The sequence below is a fragment of the Leucoraja erinacea genome, chromosome 39 (assembly GCF_028641065.1).
Source record: "Leucoraja erinacea ecotype New England chromosome 39, Leri_hhj_1, whole genome shotgun sequence".
In the NCBI taxonomy this organism is placed as follows: Eukaryota; Metazoa; Chordata; class Chondrichthyes; order Rajiformes; family Rajidae; genus Leucoraja; species Leucoraja erinaceus.
This window is the reverse complement of record NC_073415.1, coordinates 3,744,172-3,759,549: the sequence shown is the minus strand read 5'-3', so window position 1 is coordinate 3,759,549 and position 15,378 is coordinate 3,744,172. Positions and strand designations below refer to the sequence as shown.

At 46.1% G+C, this 15,378-nt stretch overlaps 1 protein-coding gene across 1 annotated transcript; it reads left to right on the top strand.

Moving 5' to 3' along the window:
• Positions 1–998: 998 nt before the first annotated feature.
• Positions 999–6,808, top strand: LOC129714499 (hepatic lectin-like). Its single transcript, XM_055664143.1, has 5 exons — positions 999–1,268; positions 1,701–1,760; positions 2,172–2,317; positions 3,952–4,061; positions 5,487–6,808. The coding sequence occupies exons 1-5, from the start codon at positions 1,250–1,252 to the stop codon at positions 5,650–5,652; spliced, it is 501 nt and encodes a 166-aa protein (XP_055520118.1). The 5' UTR covers positions 999–1,249; the 3' UTR covers positions 5,653–6,808.
• The last annotated feature ends 8,570 nt before the right edge of the window (positions 6,809–15,378 follow it).

Below are 15,378 nucleotides of genomic sequence, written 5' to 3'. Positions count from 1 at the left end.
CGGGACTGTCATATGAGGAAAGATTGAAAAGACTAGGCTTGTATTCACTGGAATTTAGAAGGATGAGGGGGTGTCTCATAGAAACGTATACAATTATAAAAGGACTGGACAAGCTAGATGCAGGAATAATGTTCCCAATGTTGGGCGAGTCCAGAACCAGGGGCCACTGCCTTAGAATAAAGGGGAGGCCATTTAAGACTGAGGTGACAAAAAACGTTTTCACCCAGAGAGTTGTGAATTTGTGGAATTCCCTGCCACAGAGGGCAGTGGAGGCCAAATCACTGGATGGATTTAAGAGAGTTAGATAGAGCTCTAGGGGCTAGTGGAATCAAGGGATATGGGGAGAAGGCAGGCACGGGTTATTGATTGGGGACGATCAGCCATGATCACAATGAATGACGGTGCTGGCTCGAAGGGCCAAATGGCCTCCTCCTGCTCCTATTGCCTATGTTCTATGTTTTTATGCCCCTTACATTTAAACTTAAATAATGGTGAGGTGGTGCAGGTTACCAAATTTGAATCTTCTGTACATTTTTAATTAAATCAAGAGAAAACTATCCAGGCGCACCACTAGCCCAGGGTCATTACTTGCAAATGATCTCCGTCTGGGACATTCTCTTAACCTTGCTGCTGAGTTGCAGGGGTTATTCGCCCGAGCTTGCGGTGCTGCATGGGATGGGCGGGGGAGATTGACTCAATAACCTCAATAGGGATCGCTAAAGAAAGTGATGGGGGGAAACAAATTGAGTTTGGACTGACAAGCCCTACCTGCTTCCACTACCTGCAACCTCCGGCAACCACCTGCAACCTCCGTGAACCGCACGGAAACCTTGGGTGGGGCGCAAAGTCTCCAGAGGTTTCCGTTCAGGTTTCCTAGGTGGGACAGGGGATAAAAAATGCTCCGAAGGTCACATTCACGCATCTTTCTAATGCGATGAAATTTCTTATTTCTGACAAACGTACTTGTGGATCCTCTCACCACATATTCCAATGCAATATGTATGTCATTCCCCCACGGTGATCAAAACTGTGCTCATTCTCCCAAGCTGTGTTCTAACAAGGGTCGTGTGAGTTTCTAGCAAAAGCCCTCTGGTCTTATATGAAATGAATCGTCTAATCGCGACATGGGTCGCAGGATGCAAATCCCATCTATTTAAACGTGAATGTGTGTGGTAACATTATTTCCATTTTAGTGGTACAGTTGCTGAGCGAAACGAAGACGTCAGTTGAAGATATTTCGAGGCTCGCTATGGAGACAAGCGTTAAAGGTGCGTTTAAAATTCATCATGACAAATCTACGTGATTCCAATTCAGAGAGATTGCTACCTCGTTAATTGATCTTGTGATTCTCCGGGCTTAACTGGGGTGGCACGGTGGCGCAGCGGTAGAGTTGCTGCCTGACAGCGCCAGAGACCCGGGTTCGACCCTGACAGTGTTTGTGCATTTACCCCGTGACCACGGAGGGTTTCTCCGGGTGTTCCCGTTTACACTGGCGCACATGTTTGTAGGTTAATTGACTTTTGTTAATTGAGGCTGTCTGAAATCCCCGTGAAATACCTGGAACACAAGGTTTCCATTTTTACATGATACATCGGTGAGCATCATTGCGTTCTTACGGTAAATCGGGAGTGAAGGCGCGTACTAGTTATTTGAGAAGCCGGGCCTCGTGATATAATGTAATGTATTGTCCCTTTTTACAGTTCAACGGTGCTGCACCTTGCCACGTGAACCCTGTCCTTTGATGCCACCTCAAATACCAGGTAAGTTTAATGAACAACAGAGAGATATTTTGTCCCCATGGATTCCTCATTGAAACGATCTGAATTGGGACACAGCGATTCCGAGTGGGGACCGACTCAGCGGCATTTCTTGAGAAAATGAATAGGTGAATAGGGGACTCTCATCAGAAGAAGGGTTTCACCTATTCTCAAGAGATGCCGCTTTCCCCCCTGAGTTACTCCAGCAATCTGTGACAATCTTCGGTGTAAATCCACACTTGCAGTTCCTTCCAACACACAATGTACCAATGTACCATGGGACAGATTGAATGTGCCAAATTATATTTAAATGTATGAATATGTTCAGCGTGCAACACCTGGGCAGGTAAAGAGGGCGTTGGAGGACTGTGAGTTTCCAAGTTGTTTCTAACTTAAATGTTGATGTTTTCGCAGGTCCAATTATCTTTGTCGACATGTGGATACCCTTCGATCAAGCATTGTATTATTTCTCATCAACTCGCGGAACTTGGAATGAATCTCAAACTTCCTGTGCCTCTATGAACTCCAACCTTGTGGTCATTACCAGTTTAAGGGAGCTGGTAAGAGTCCTTTGTTCGTTACATTCAGTTTTAACTAAGAAGGGTGATGAAGACGGGGCTGTAGATGCTGTAAATGTATACTTTAGCAATGTATTTTACAGCATGGTCTGATATACAGAAGGCTACGGTGTAAAGATCTAAGGCGAGCTGACTAATTAGATCCAACATTGTTTTGCTGATAGCAGATCCAGTGTAGTTCGGCGGGGAACAGTGCTGGGAACTGTGCTTAATGCGACATAGATATTAACTTCATGGATGTGAGGTGCGATTAATAAGGATTCAATGTAAGCCTATCATGCCCCTGTCCCACTTAGGAAACCTGAACGGAAACCTCTGGATACGTTGCGCCCCACGCAAGGTTCATGTGCGGTTCCCGGAGTTTTTTGTCAGTCTCCCTACCTGCTTCCACTACCTGCAACCTCCAGCAACCACCTGCAACCTCCGGAAACCGCACGGAAACTTTGGGTGGGGCGCAAAGTCTCCAGAGGTTTCCGTTCAGGTTTCCTAAGTGGGACCGAGAAAGTTGTACTGTTGTGGATAGAAAAAAAAGTGGTCTCTGGTTACATCAGAATGTGGATCAAATAGAGAGTTGAGTGCGCAATATTCCTCTTCTCCGGAGATGCTGTCTGATCCGCTGAGTAACCCCAGCATTTTGTTGCCAGTCGTAGATCTCAGGTTCGATCTTAGAAGCGGAGGTCAGGTTTTAGCCCCACAGACTAATTGTTAACACTCTAATGCCCCGGAAATCGCGGACAAACGGTCATTTTTTTTGTCATATTGTGTTTACGTGAGGTTCAGTCACAGAGCTATGGCCTGGAAATAGGCCATTCGGCCCAACATGTCCACACCGACCAACATGCCCCATCGACATGAATAGCACCTGCCTGCTTTTGGCCAATATCCCTCTAAACATATCCCATGCAGGTATATAAACGTTTAGAAACATAGAAACATAGAAAATAGGTGCAGGAGTAGGCCATTCGGCCCTTCGAGCCAGCACCGCCATTCATTGTGATCATGGCTGCTCGTCCCCTATCAATAACCCTTGCCTGCCTTCTCCCCATATCCCTGGACTCCACTAGCCCCTAGAGCTCTATCTAACTCTCTCTTAAATCCATCCAGTGACTTGGCCTCCACTGCCCTCTGTGGCAGGGAATTCCATATAGAAACATAGAAAATAATTTTAATTTCTTAAATATTGCGACAGCACCTCACTCAACTACCTCCTCCATACACACACCACCCTTTGAGTAAACGTTTTAACCCCCAGGATCCCATTAATTCCATCTTTCAGACTTCTATATTTTATCTCGGTGTAAACCAGCAACTGCAGTTCCTTCCAACATATAGATCCTCGTGGAGTGTTCTGAAGCAAACAACTGCACACTTTATGACTTGTGACTTATTAGACGGGAGCAGTATAGATGGCCATTGGAGCCTGGGAAGCGTTTGTACTAATTACGGCATTTTCTTTCATCAGCGGAAGGCCAAATCGTCCACATTAATACATCTTGGCAGATTAAATTAAATATTGTGGTTAACTCTGTTATGGGCCGATGGCAGTTGGAAACTCGACTTTTCTTCGTGCCACTAACACTAGTAAATCTGTTCATAAACTGTCACTTTTCCCACAGGAATTCCTCTTTCGGTCTCAACTCTTCGACAGCTGGATTGGACTCCATGACCGTGCAAGAGAAGGAACCTGGCGTTGGGTGGATGGCACAGATTATGAATCTAATGCCAAGTGAGTGTCGTTTATCATGCGGCGAGGCAGTACATCCAGGTTGTATGTGCCTCGCCATACTGTGGGACAATAATGTGGGACGACAGATGGCGCAATGGGCTAAGTGTTCGGCTGGCGACCGGAAGGTAGCCGGTTCGAATCCCGCTTGGAGTACATACTGTCGTTGTGTCCTTGGGGCAAGACACTTCACCCACCTTTGCCTGTGTGTAAATGTAATGTAATTATGTGAAGCACTTTGGGGTCAATGCTAGTTGACTAAAAATGTGCTATATAAATAAGATTATTATTATTATAGGTTCCCACAGAGTTGAGCCGCTATCAATTTGTTATTTCCGCGTTTAGTGCGGTCAGCCAAAAGAGCTTTGTGCGATAACATACGATACGATAGCACTTTATTTATCCCAGGAGGGACACTGGTCTGTCAACAGTCATAAAACACAACCAGATACCCTGAAACATCAAATTAAAGTGACAAGTGGATAGTCCAGGATTGGGGATGTGGAAGGGGGAAGGGGGGCGGGGGGGGGTGGAGGGGGGGTAAACCCCGTGGTAAACTGTGAACAACTTACCACCACACAGTCTAAACAAACTAAGATCGGAAATCGGAGAAAAATGTACCAAGACACGGGACAGGTTATTTAGCCTTTTGGAGAAAGAAACGGAGAGTGGAAGAAAGTGTTTGGAGAAACGGGTAGACAGGTGGAAGAGAAAAAGGGAATGGAGAGATGTGGGGTGATATAGAACAATTAAAAAAAAAGGAATTTACAGTCATCAGAAGGTTGTCAACAGATATTGGGCCGGGACCTGGGCTCTAATGCACAAGTTAGCGCAGTGTAGTGATCTGGGCCAATCTTAAGATGCTTAATTCTTCATAGGGTCTTTAACTGTTCAGTATTGAACCTTTCGGCCCTCAATCCAACTCTGTATTGAGAGGTATGCCAGTATTTGGGTTCAGGAAACTACATGCTTCCTATTCGAGTGTTGGTGCCGGTAGACACGCACAAGGTATTACGCACAGGGTGGTGAAACCGAACGGTCGTAATATAGAGGGTACAATCTTGCTGTTAAATATATTCCCATCGTTGAATTATCCAATCTGACCAATCTGACTTAACCTGGTTAATACTGAGGTCAAATAGCTCTGGGAATTATGTTTAAATTATATATGATGTATGTTTTCCTACATCATTTCTAAATATAATTTGAAAAAAAAAACTATATATTTCAATTGTTCCCAGAATGTGAGAATATAGACCGGACATGTACTGCGAAAATGGAGTAGGATGGGCTGTATCTTTCAACTAATTCATTGGATCAATGTAAGCTGAGGCATGGGGTGATGGTAACCATTTGAAGCTCACAAGGTAACCATGAGGGAATGTCTGGCCCTTGTCCAATCTGACTCATGCTTCTCTTCTCACTCAGGTTCTGGGGATTAGGGCAACCCCAAGTATCTCCGGGAATAGAGGAAGACTGCGTTGTGCTATCAGAACGTGGAACATGGCACGATTGGCCATGCCGTTCCATACATCACCTCATCTGCGAAAGACCATTAACAATGATGTCTCAATCCATGGTACCTGGTGATTAAATTCGGCCATGAAGCTCTTTGTAAATCGATACACCACGTACATAGAACGGGCGGGCAGCAGTCTAGTACTGGGATTGATAAAGAAAAGCACGATCAGACGTCTTCTGATCACATCTACCCCCTAATCATTATATCTGGCCCAATGCTCAGTGCTCACATTAAGCTTTGCTCTTTTATCTCCACCCTGCGGCTCTAAAGACTCAATACCCTCAATAACCTTTGCTGTGAGACCAAGATCCAATATTGCAGAATAAAGCAACTTAATCCCTGGTGCTTCCGCTCCCTCACGACGTCATATAGAAACATAGAAAATAGGTGCAGGAGTAGGCCATTCGGCCCTTCGAGCCTGCACCGCCATTCAATATGATCACGGCTGATCATCCAACTCAGTATCCTGTACCTGCCTTCTCTCCATACCCCCTGATACCTTTCGCCACAAGGGCCACATCTAACTCGCTCTTAAATATAGCCAATGAACTGGCTTCAACTGCATTATGTGGCAAAGAATTCCAGAGATTCACCACTCTCTATGGGAAAAATGTTTTTTCTCATCTCGGTCCTAAAAGATTTCTCCTTTATCCTTAAACTGTGACCCCTTGTTCTGGACTTCCCCAACATCGGGAACAATCTTCCTGCATCTAGCCTGTCCAACCCCTTAAGAATTTTGTAAGTTTCTATAAGATCCCCCCCCAATCTTCTAAATTCTAGCGAGTAGAAGCCGAGTCCATCCAGTCTTTCTTCATATGACAGTCCTGACATCCCAGGAATCAGTCTGGTGAACCTTCTCTGTACTCCTTCTATGGCAAGAATGTCTTTCCTCATAATTAGGAGACCAAAACGGTAGGCAATACTCCAGGTGTGGTCTCACCAAGACCCTGTACAACTGCAGTATCCGGCAATTTAGAACCAAAGCTCTCCTGGGAAGTCCTCTATTCACAATGCTCTTTCGTAACTGTATTCTCCAGCGCTCTCCTTTGATGGATATATATACATCTGTCTAGTTCCCGATACCGCTGGCACTCGGTGCTCGCTCTGACAGCACAAGGTTCCGCTGTCATAAAACAAGTCTGGTTGATAGCGTATCCTCTCCGTACACTCCTCTCACTTCCCTGTAACCACCCACCCTCCCCCGCCTCAACCCCTCGCCTCACCCCCCCCCCCCCCCATCCCCCCCCCCCCCCCCCCCCACCCACCCACCTCCATCGCTTACGATCGCCCTAACAGTGTCACCTCGTTTATGCAAACTTCAAATTAAAGCTTTGCTCGTAGTCCAACTTGCTTCAACTGCGCTTCTCTGGTTCAAACTGCTATTCCCAGCAGAGAAGGATAACACAACTCAAACACAGCATCCCCGAAAGAAATCTCTTCCCTTTAATTATTACCACGTCCGCAAATCCTCTCCACCCAATATCACCTTCTTCCTTCCACCGACCACATGCCTACTTCCTTCCAAATCCCAACTCCCCTGATTTTCTGGGAGGCAGTTCAATGGCCGAGTCTGCAACAACAGGATTGTCCCAGAATGATTTTATTTTTCTCTAGAAATAATCTACAGAAACGTGTTTTCTCTCTCCATGTTTGTACCTGCTAACCATCTGCTTTAATAAAACAAGCTTTACAGTTCTGGCTCTTCGGGTCTGAATGTATTCCTTGTCAGCGGTGGGAGGGATTAGGGAGACGTAGTCTTGTGCTCGATGTTACAAATATCGATCTCCATACTCAGAGGAGTGCCAGTGTTTATCCTAGCACTTTGCGGTAATTGTGTGTGTCATCTCACAGTTCCCCCCAGAGGGAGTCAATGTTGATTTCAAAGTTCAGCATGTCCCTGTAATCGCTGGAATTCAGAAAGATGAGCGGCCACCACATTGAAACTTACCGAAAAGTGAAAGATGTGGAGAGGATGTTTCCACTGGTGACAGCGTCTAGAACCAAAGCCAATGGCCTCTGAACAGAAACATAGAAACATAGAAAATATGTGCAGGAGTAGGCCATTCGGCCCTTCGACCCTGCACCGCCACTCAATATGATCATGGCTGATCATCCAACTCAGTATCCTGTACCTGGCTTCTCTCCATACCCCCTGATCCCTTTAGCCACAAGGGCCACATCTAACTCCCTCTTAAATATAGCCAATGAACTGGCTTCAACGGCATTATGTGGCAAAGAATTCCAGAGATTCACCACTCTCTGTGGTAAAAATGTTTTTCTCATCTGTCCTAAAAGATTTCTCCTTTATCCTTAAACTGTGACCCCTTGTTCTGGACTTCCCCAACATCGGGAACTATCTTCCTGCATCTAGCCTGTCCAACCCCTTAAGAATTTTGTAAGTTTCTATAAGATCCCCCCTCAATCTTCTAAATTCTAGCGAGTACAAGCCGAGTCTATCCAGTCTTTCTTCATATGAAAGTCCTGACATCCCAGGAATCAGTCTGGTGAACCTTCTCTGTACTCCCTCTATGGCAAGAATGTCCTTCCTCAGATTAGGATGTACCTTTATGACGTACCTTTGGAAAGGAGTTGATGAACAATTTCTTGAGACAGAGGGTGGTGAATCTGTGGAATTAATTGACACAGAAGGCCATGGGGACCGTCAATGGATATTTGTAAGGCAAAGATTGACATATTCTTGATTAGGTCGACAAAAATGCTGGAGAAACTCAGCGGGTGAGGCAGCATCCACGGGGCGAAGGAAATAGGCAACATTTCGGTTGAAAACTATTTTTCAGACTGATTTATGGTGGGGGGGGGGGCGACAGGAAGAAGGGAAGAGGTGGAGCCAGTATCCTGAGGGAGAGCTGAGAAGGGGAGGAGAAAGTAAGGATTACCTGAAATTAGTGAAGTCAATGTTCATACCGCTGGGGTACAAACTGCCCAAGCGGAATATGAGGCGCTGCTTCTCCAATTTACGGTGGTCCTCACTCTGGCCATGGAGGAGGCCCAGGACAGAAAGGTCGGATTCTGAATGGGAGGGGGAGTTGAAGTGCTGAGCCACCGGGAGATCAGATGGGTTAATGCGAACCGAGCCGAGGTGTTGGGCGAAGCGATCGCCAAGCCTACGCTTGGTCTCACCGATGTAGAGCAGCTGACACATAGAGCAGCGGATGCAATAGATGAGGTTGGAGGAGGTGCAGGTGAACCTCTGCCACACCTGGGAAGACTGCTTGGGTCCTTGGATGGAGTCAAGGGGGGAGGTAAAGCGACAAGTGTAGCATTTCTTGCAGTAGCAAGGGAAAGTGCCTGGAGGTTCAGGTGGGAAGGGACGAATTGATCAGGGAGTTAGGAGGGAGCTGTCTCTGTGGAAAGCAGACAGGGGAGGAGATGGGAAGATGTGACAAGTGGTGGGATCACATTGGAGGTGGCGAAAATGTCGGAGGATTATATGTTGTATGTGACGGCTGGTAGGGTGTAAGGTGAGGACAAGGGGGACTCTGTCCTTGTTGTGAGTGAGAGCAGAGCTGCAGGATATGGAGGAGACCCTGGTGAGAGCCTCATCTATACTCGCTTTACCTTCACCCTCGACACCATCCAAGGACCCAAGCAGTCTTTCCAGGTGCGGCAGGGGTTCACCTGCACCTCCCCCAACCTCATCTACTGCATCAGCTGTTTCAGGTGTCAGCTTCTCTACATCGGTGAGACCAAGCGTAGGCTTGGCGATTGCTTCGCCCAACACCTCCGCACAGTTCGCAATAACCAACTTGATCTCCCGGTGGTCAGCACTTCAACTTCAACTCCCCCTCCCATTCCGAATCCGAACTCTGTCCTGGGCCTCCACCGTTGCCAGAGTGACGCCCAGCGCAAATTTGAGGAACAGCACCTCATATTTCGCGGTATGAACATTGACTTCTCTAATTTCAGATAGTCCTTGCTTTATCCGCCCTTCCCAGCTCTCCCACAAGCCTACTGTCTCCGCCTCTTTCTTTCTTTCCCACCCCACCCCTCCCGAAATCAGTCTGAAGAAGGGTCTCGACCGGAAACGTCGCCTATTCCTTCTCTCCATAGGTGCTGCCTAGAGTTTCTCCAGCATTTTTGTCTATCTGGAATTATACAGTAATGCCCCTGTCCCACTTAGGAAACCTGAACGGAAACCTCTGGAGACTTTGTGCCCCACCCAAGGTTTCCGTGCAGTTCCCGGAGGTTCCAGGTAGTGGAAGCAGGTCGGGAGACTGACAAAAACCTCCGGGAACCGCACGGAAACCTTGTGTGTGGCCCAAAGTCTCCAGAGGTTTCCGTGCAGGTTTCCTAAGTGGGACAGGGGCATAAGTTTCTAACGGATATTGGGCTCAGTCTAAAAGCCCCGAATGTACAGTAGGAGCGTGTTCAGGCCAGTGGTGGCTCTGTGCTTTCAGCTTCTTCAATTCAGAGGCTTTGCAAGGAACTCAAAAACAAGAAGTTGAAGTAATTGCATTTTAAGGAAGTTGGGTGATACTTGAAACTAAAATGCATTTTGCGGAACTGGGTGCGATCAAAAGCTGCATCACATCCTCCTGTTTCCTCAATGGCAAGAAGGTCTTCTAGCAGAGAACAAGATGGAAGATTATGAAACTCTTCGTATGTCTGGCCGTAGAGTACAACAACAGAGCGGGAATCCACAGCCAGGTGAATATCAGGGGTTGAACGGGGAGAAATGTGGAATGTTTATATTTCAGTTACACTGAATGAATTGGAATTTTCTTCACATGCTCAGTTCAGCAGAGACTGCAAATGATGATTCAGGGGGAGGGGTGGGGAAATGTTACCGAACAAGAAGGGTTGATTCTGGGGCTGGAGAATGCTCTTCGTTTCCTGCTCTTCCATCTTATCTGAGCGAATAAGATGTTAATCCCGTTGTCGTGCATTTGCAACACTTCAATCCTCTGCCCAGCAAAATCCCAGCGTATTGCGGGTGTATTTTCTAAGATTGAAGGCATTTGTTTTGGACAGTTGAAAGACGTTGACAAATAAAAGTCCCTGCTCTGACATTTCCCCAAATCCCAATCGGAAAATGTTTGAACTAAATTCAATTGGCCGTCTCTATCATGTGTTTTCGGTGAAGTTTTCACTTGTACTCTGTAGAAAGTGGCACTACTGTAGCCTGGTCAAGAAAAACACTCTCTACGCTCTCTTCAGCTTTTCTTTATTGATGTGCATTCTATCATTTGGCGTTGAGCTCAGTTGAACTAAGCCGTTTGGGGGAAGTGTTATCGTCTTAAATGTCTTTTATCGCGTGAACAAATAATCTAATTAAGGGTTGTGCTTAAATAAGCGGCACTGTGGCGCAGCGGTAGAGTTGACGCTTTACAGCGCCGGAGACCCGAATTCGACCCCGACCACAGGTGTTGTCTGTACGGAGTTTGCACGTCCTCGCCATAACCGCGAGGGCTTTCTCTGAGATCTTCGGTTTCCTCCCACACTCCAAACGCGTGCATGTTTGTAGGTTAATTGACTTGGGGTTTCTATACTTGCTATAAGTGTAAGTTGTCCCTAGTGATCGTAGGCTCGTGTTAATGTACGGGGATTCCTAGTCGGTGCGGGCCCGGTGGGCCGAATGGCCTGTATCCGCGCTGTATCTCTAAACTAAACTAAACAAAACTAGACTAAACTAAGCAAATATTGTTCACGTGTCTGCATTCATTCAACGGTGGACAGGGAAGAGTGGACGTGATTAGTATCTCTGAATACAGAGGTTTCACATAACCAAAGAAAACCTTGGATTTATCGCAATTAGTGGGGCAGATGAATTCACTCAGGAACTTCGTGATATTTTTACCCCCGTTTTACTTATCCTAAGAATCATAACGCCAGAATTGAAAAAGTCAGTCTAAAAGGTTTGGAAAGATCAGAGCCAAGTGGCAAGTGGGATTAGTGAAGGTGGAACGTGTTGGCAAGTTGGACTGAAGGGCCTGTTTACACGCTGTATGACTCTATAACTCCATAACTCTATGTCGGTGGATATTGCCGACTTGGAATTTAGCAAGACATACGATAAATCCCCTAATGGTAGTCAGATCCAAAAGAATACTTTGTGTGGGATCTACTGTGAATAGTTTGAATTCAGATCTGAATTGCCCTGAGATGACAGAGGTTAGTGGTGTAAGGATGTGATCCTGGGTCGGTTAGGGCCTGTCCCACTTGGGCGTCATTTGCGCGTAATTTACACGTCACGTGATGCGCGCATGGTGCTTGGTGACGTAGGCAGACGCGCGATCGCCAGGATTTTGGGACGTACAAAATCTTCGTGCGCCATCTGCGTGACGTGCAAATGACGCACAAGTTGGACAGGCCCTTAAGTTTGGAAGTGAAAACAGAATGGGTGGAGCAGTGAAGAGGTTCATCCAATGACCCCGACAGTCTTTCCATGTGAGGCAGAGGTTCACTTGCACCTCCTCCAACCTCTTCTACTGTATCCGCTGTCCCAGGTATCAACTCCTGTACATCGGCGAAACCAAGCGCAGGCTCGGCGATCGTTTCACTGAACACCCACTGCTCAGTCCTTCTTAACCTACCTGATCCCCCGGTTGCTCAGAACCTTAGCTCCGCCTCCCATTCCCAATCTGACCTTTCTGGCCAGGGTTTCCTCCATCGCCAGAGTGAGGCCCAGCGCAAATTACAGGAACACCACCTCATATTTCGCTTGGGTAGTTTACACCCTAGCGGTATGAACTTCTCTCCATCCCCTCCCGTTTCCCAATTCCCCCACCTGTCTTACTGTCTCCGACTATATTCTATCTCTGTCCCGCCCACTCCCCTGACATCAGTCGGAGGAGGATCTCGACCCGAAACCCGAATGTTCTCGTCACCCATTCCTTCTCTCCAGAGATGCTGCCTGTCCTGCTGAGTAACTCCAGCATTTTGTGTCTACCTTCGATTTAAACCAACATCTGCAGGTCCTTCCAGTGATTTCCGCGTTTGTTTTCAGTGATGATTTTCAATTGGGCTTTGCAGGACCTGGAGCAGATCCCTCTCGAGGAAATCTCGCACCGAGGATCATCTACACTCTTCATGGCCTCAGCATTCTGCTGTCGGTTTTCACTCTTGGTGTCCTGGTTATGCTGAGTAAGTCCAAACATTGAAACTTGTTCCACCTTGCCAATCTTAACAGCGAAACTGGGTGAAGTCAAATCGTAAAATAACCAGAATTTTTCTCATGTCGTGAAATAAAGTCACAATTGAATGGGCAACAAGTACCGTGGTCTATATACTCCATTGCTAAAGCTATGAACTCAAGTGAAGTTTTTCGCTTCGCAGATGCTTATCTTTTCCCTTGTAGTTTAGTTTCCCAGTGCTTGTAACTCTGATCAGTTTCAAACGCCGATTGAGGAACATGTTAATTTCAGTAATTAATTGTTAATAACGCGTTAATTTCAGAAGTGACAATAATTCCATTGGCGAGAGAAATAGAAGAGCTGAAGATAGACACAAAAAGCTGGAGTAACTCAACAAGACAGGCAGCATATCTGGAGAGAAGGAATGGGTGATGTTTCGGGTCGAGACCAAGGGAGGACCTGATATCAGCTGAAGGTCTATGTAGGCGGTAATATAATAGCAAGTGAAATTTGGGTTAGCTCAACATCTGGGTCCTTTTTTCTCCTCTCAGTAGCTCATCATACTTTAAATGTCTGGTTTACCACCAAATTAGGGGCAGGATTAGGCAACATTTCGGGCAAAAAACCTCCGGGAACCTCCGGGTACCGCACGGAAACCTTGGGTGGGGCGCAAAGTCTCCAGAGGTTTCCGTTCAGGTTTCCTATATGGGACAGGGTATTCGCAGCTGTGATAGAAACATAGAAACATAGAACTAAACACAGGTGCAGGAGTAGGCCATTCGGCCCTTGGAGCCTGCACCGCCATTCAATATGATCATGGCTGATCATCCAACTCAGTATCCCGTACCTGCCTTCTCTCCATACCCCCTGATCCCCTTAGCCACAAGGGCCACATCTAAATCCCTCTTAAATATAGCCAATGAACTGGCCTCAACTACCCTCTGTGGCAGAGAGTACCAGAGATTCACCACTCTCTGTGTGAAAAAAAGTTATTCTCATCTCGGTTTTAAAGGATTTCCCCTTTATCCTTAAGCTGTGACCCCTTGTCCTGGACTTCCCTAACATCGGGAACAATCTTCCTGCATCTAGCCTGTCCAACCCCTGTGATCTAAGACATTTCAAGCAGAACATTTCTATTTCATTGTCTGCCTCGAACAATGGACAGCAATGTGCCGTGGCGTTGTGGTGGAGGATAATTGTGTCGGAGACATGAGAACCAAAGCCTTGTTTCCATTTCAGTGATACGGGGGTTGAGTGAAACGAAGAGGTCGGGCGCTGATTTTCCGATGGACAGTGTGCGAGCCGCGGGTGAGTGTATAAATTCAACCTGGCCGTTCTCTATCGTAGTATTGAAGCAGGTGGTTAGACCGCAAGGAAACATCCATGTACCTGTCTACTTGTCATTTAACCACCGTTTGCTTTGTGTCCGGAGCTGTGAAGCTAGCACCCGCATGGATGTCTGCAGTGTGGCATCATTGTAGATCACTATGGGTTAACAGGGCGCTTTATTTTTTTAGGTGTTTAGTAACACCTACTAAGAGTCATAGAGTGATACAGGGTGAAAACAGACCCTTCTGCCCAACTTGCTCACATGTCCCAGCCAACATGTCCCAGCTACACTAGTCCGACCTGCCCTTGTTTGGTCTATATCCATTCAAACCTGTCCGATCCATGTACCTGTGTCTAACTGTCTCTTAAATGCTGGGATAGTCCTTACCTCAAATGCCTCATCTGGCAGCTTGTTCCATACACCCACTATCCTTTGTGTGAAAATGTTACCCCTATTAAACCATTCCCCCTTCACCTTAAACCTATACTCCCCTAAGTAGATGAGCCTGAAACTAGGCGGCTCAGATTTCAAGCATTTTTTAAGCAGTCAAATAGAAATAAGAAAGAACCTCTCACCCGGAGTCTGAAATTGGTTTCAAACATGTGTTTGGGTTAAAGAAGAAGGATGTCAGCCCGAAACGTTGCCTATTTCCTTCGCTCCATAGATGCTGCTGCACCCGCTGAGTTTCTCCAGCACATTTTGTCTACCTGTTTGGGTTCAAGAACATTTGTGAAGTATGAAAGCACTTCGAAGCCCATCGTTGTGCCCATATCCCTCCAAATCTGTCCTATCTGTATGTATCTGTATCTTAAACGTTAAGGAAAAGAAAGCCCAACATAGGAAAGAAGTTAGAGAAGGAAGTAAAGTGAGAAAAGGGACCCTAGAAAAGAGAGAAATTTTTAGAAAGTAGAAACAATCGCTCTATTATAACATTAAACTCCGCAGAAAGGGGACTACCAACCAAGTCGTGTTTTTAGGAAAGAAGTTAGAGAAGGAAGTAACCTCCCGTTACCAGGTCCTGATTCCGCTTATTTATATATTTGTTTTTTTTTTTTTTTTTTTTAGGTTACTATTGCACCTCATGCTTGTAATAGGTCCAGAAACATAGACCACGTCTTTTGAAATTGGTCTGCTTTACCTGCTAGGAGGAATCTCATCTCTTCCAGATGTAATGTTTCAAACATATTTGATATCCACATTTTTATTGTTGGTGTCGGCGCATTTTTCCAGAATTTAAGTATAAGCTTTTTTCCCATTATTAGCCCGTAATTAAATAAATTCTTCTGAAACACGTTTAATTCAGGGTTATCTTCCGATATTCCGAAGATAATCCATTCTGGTTTTGGTACCAGTTTTATTTTGATCAATTTCGAA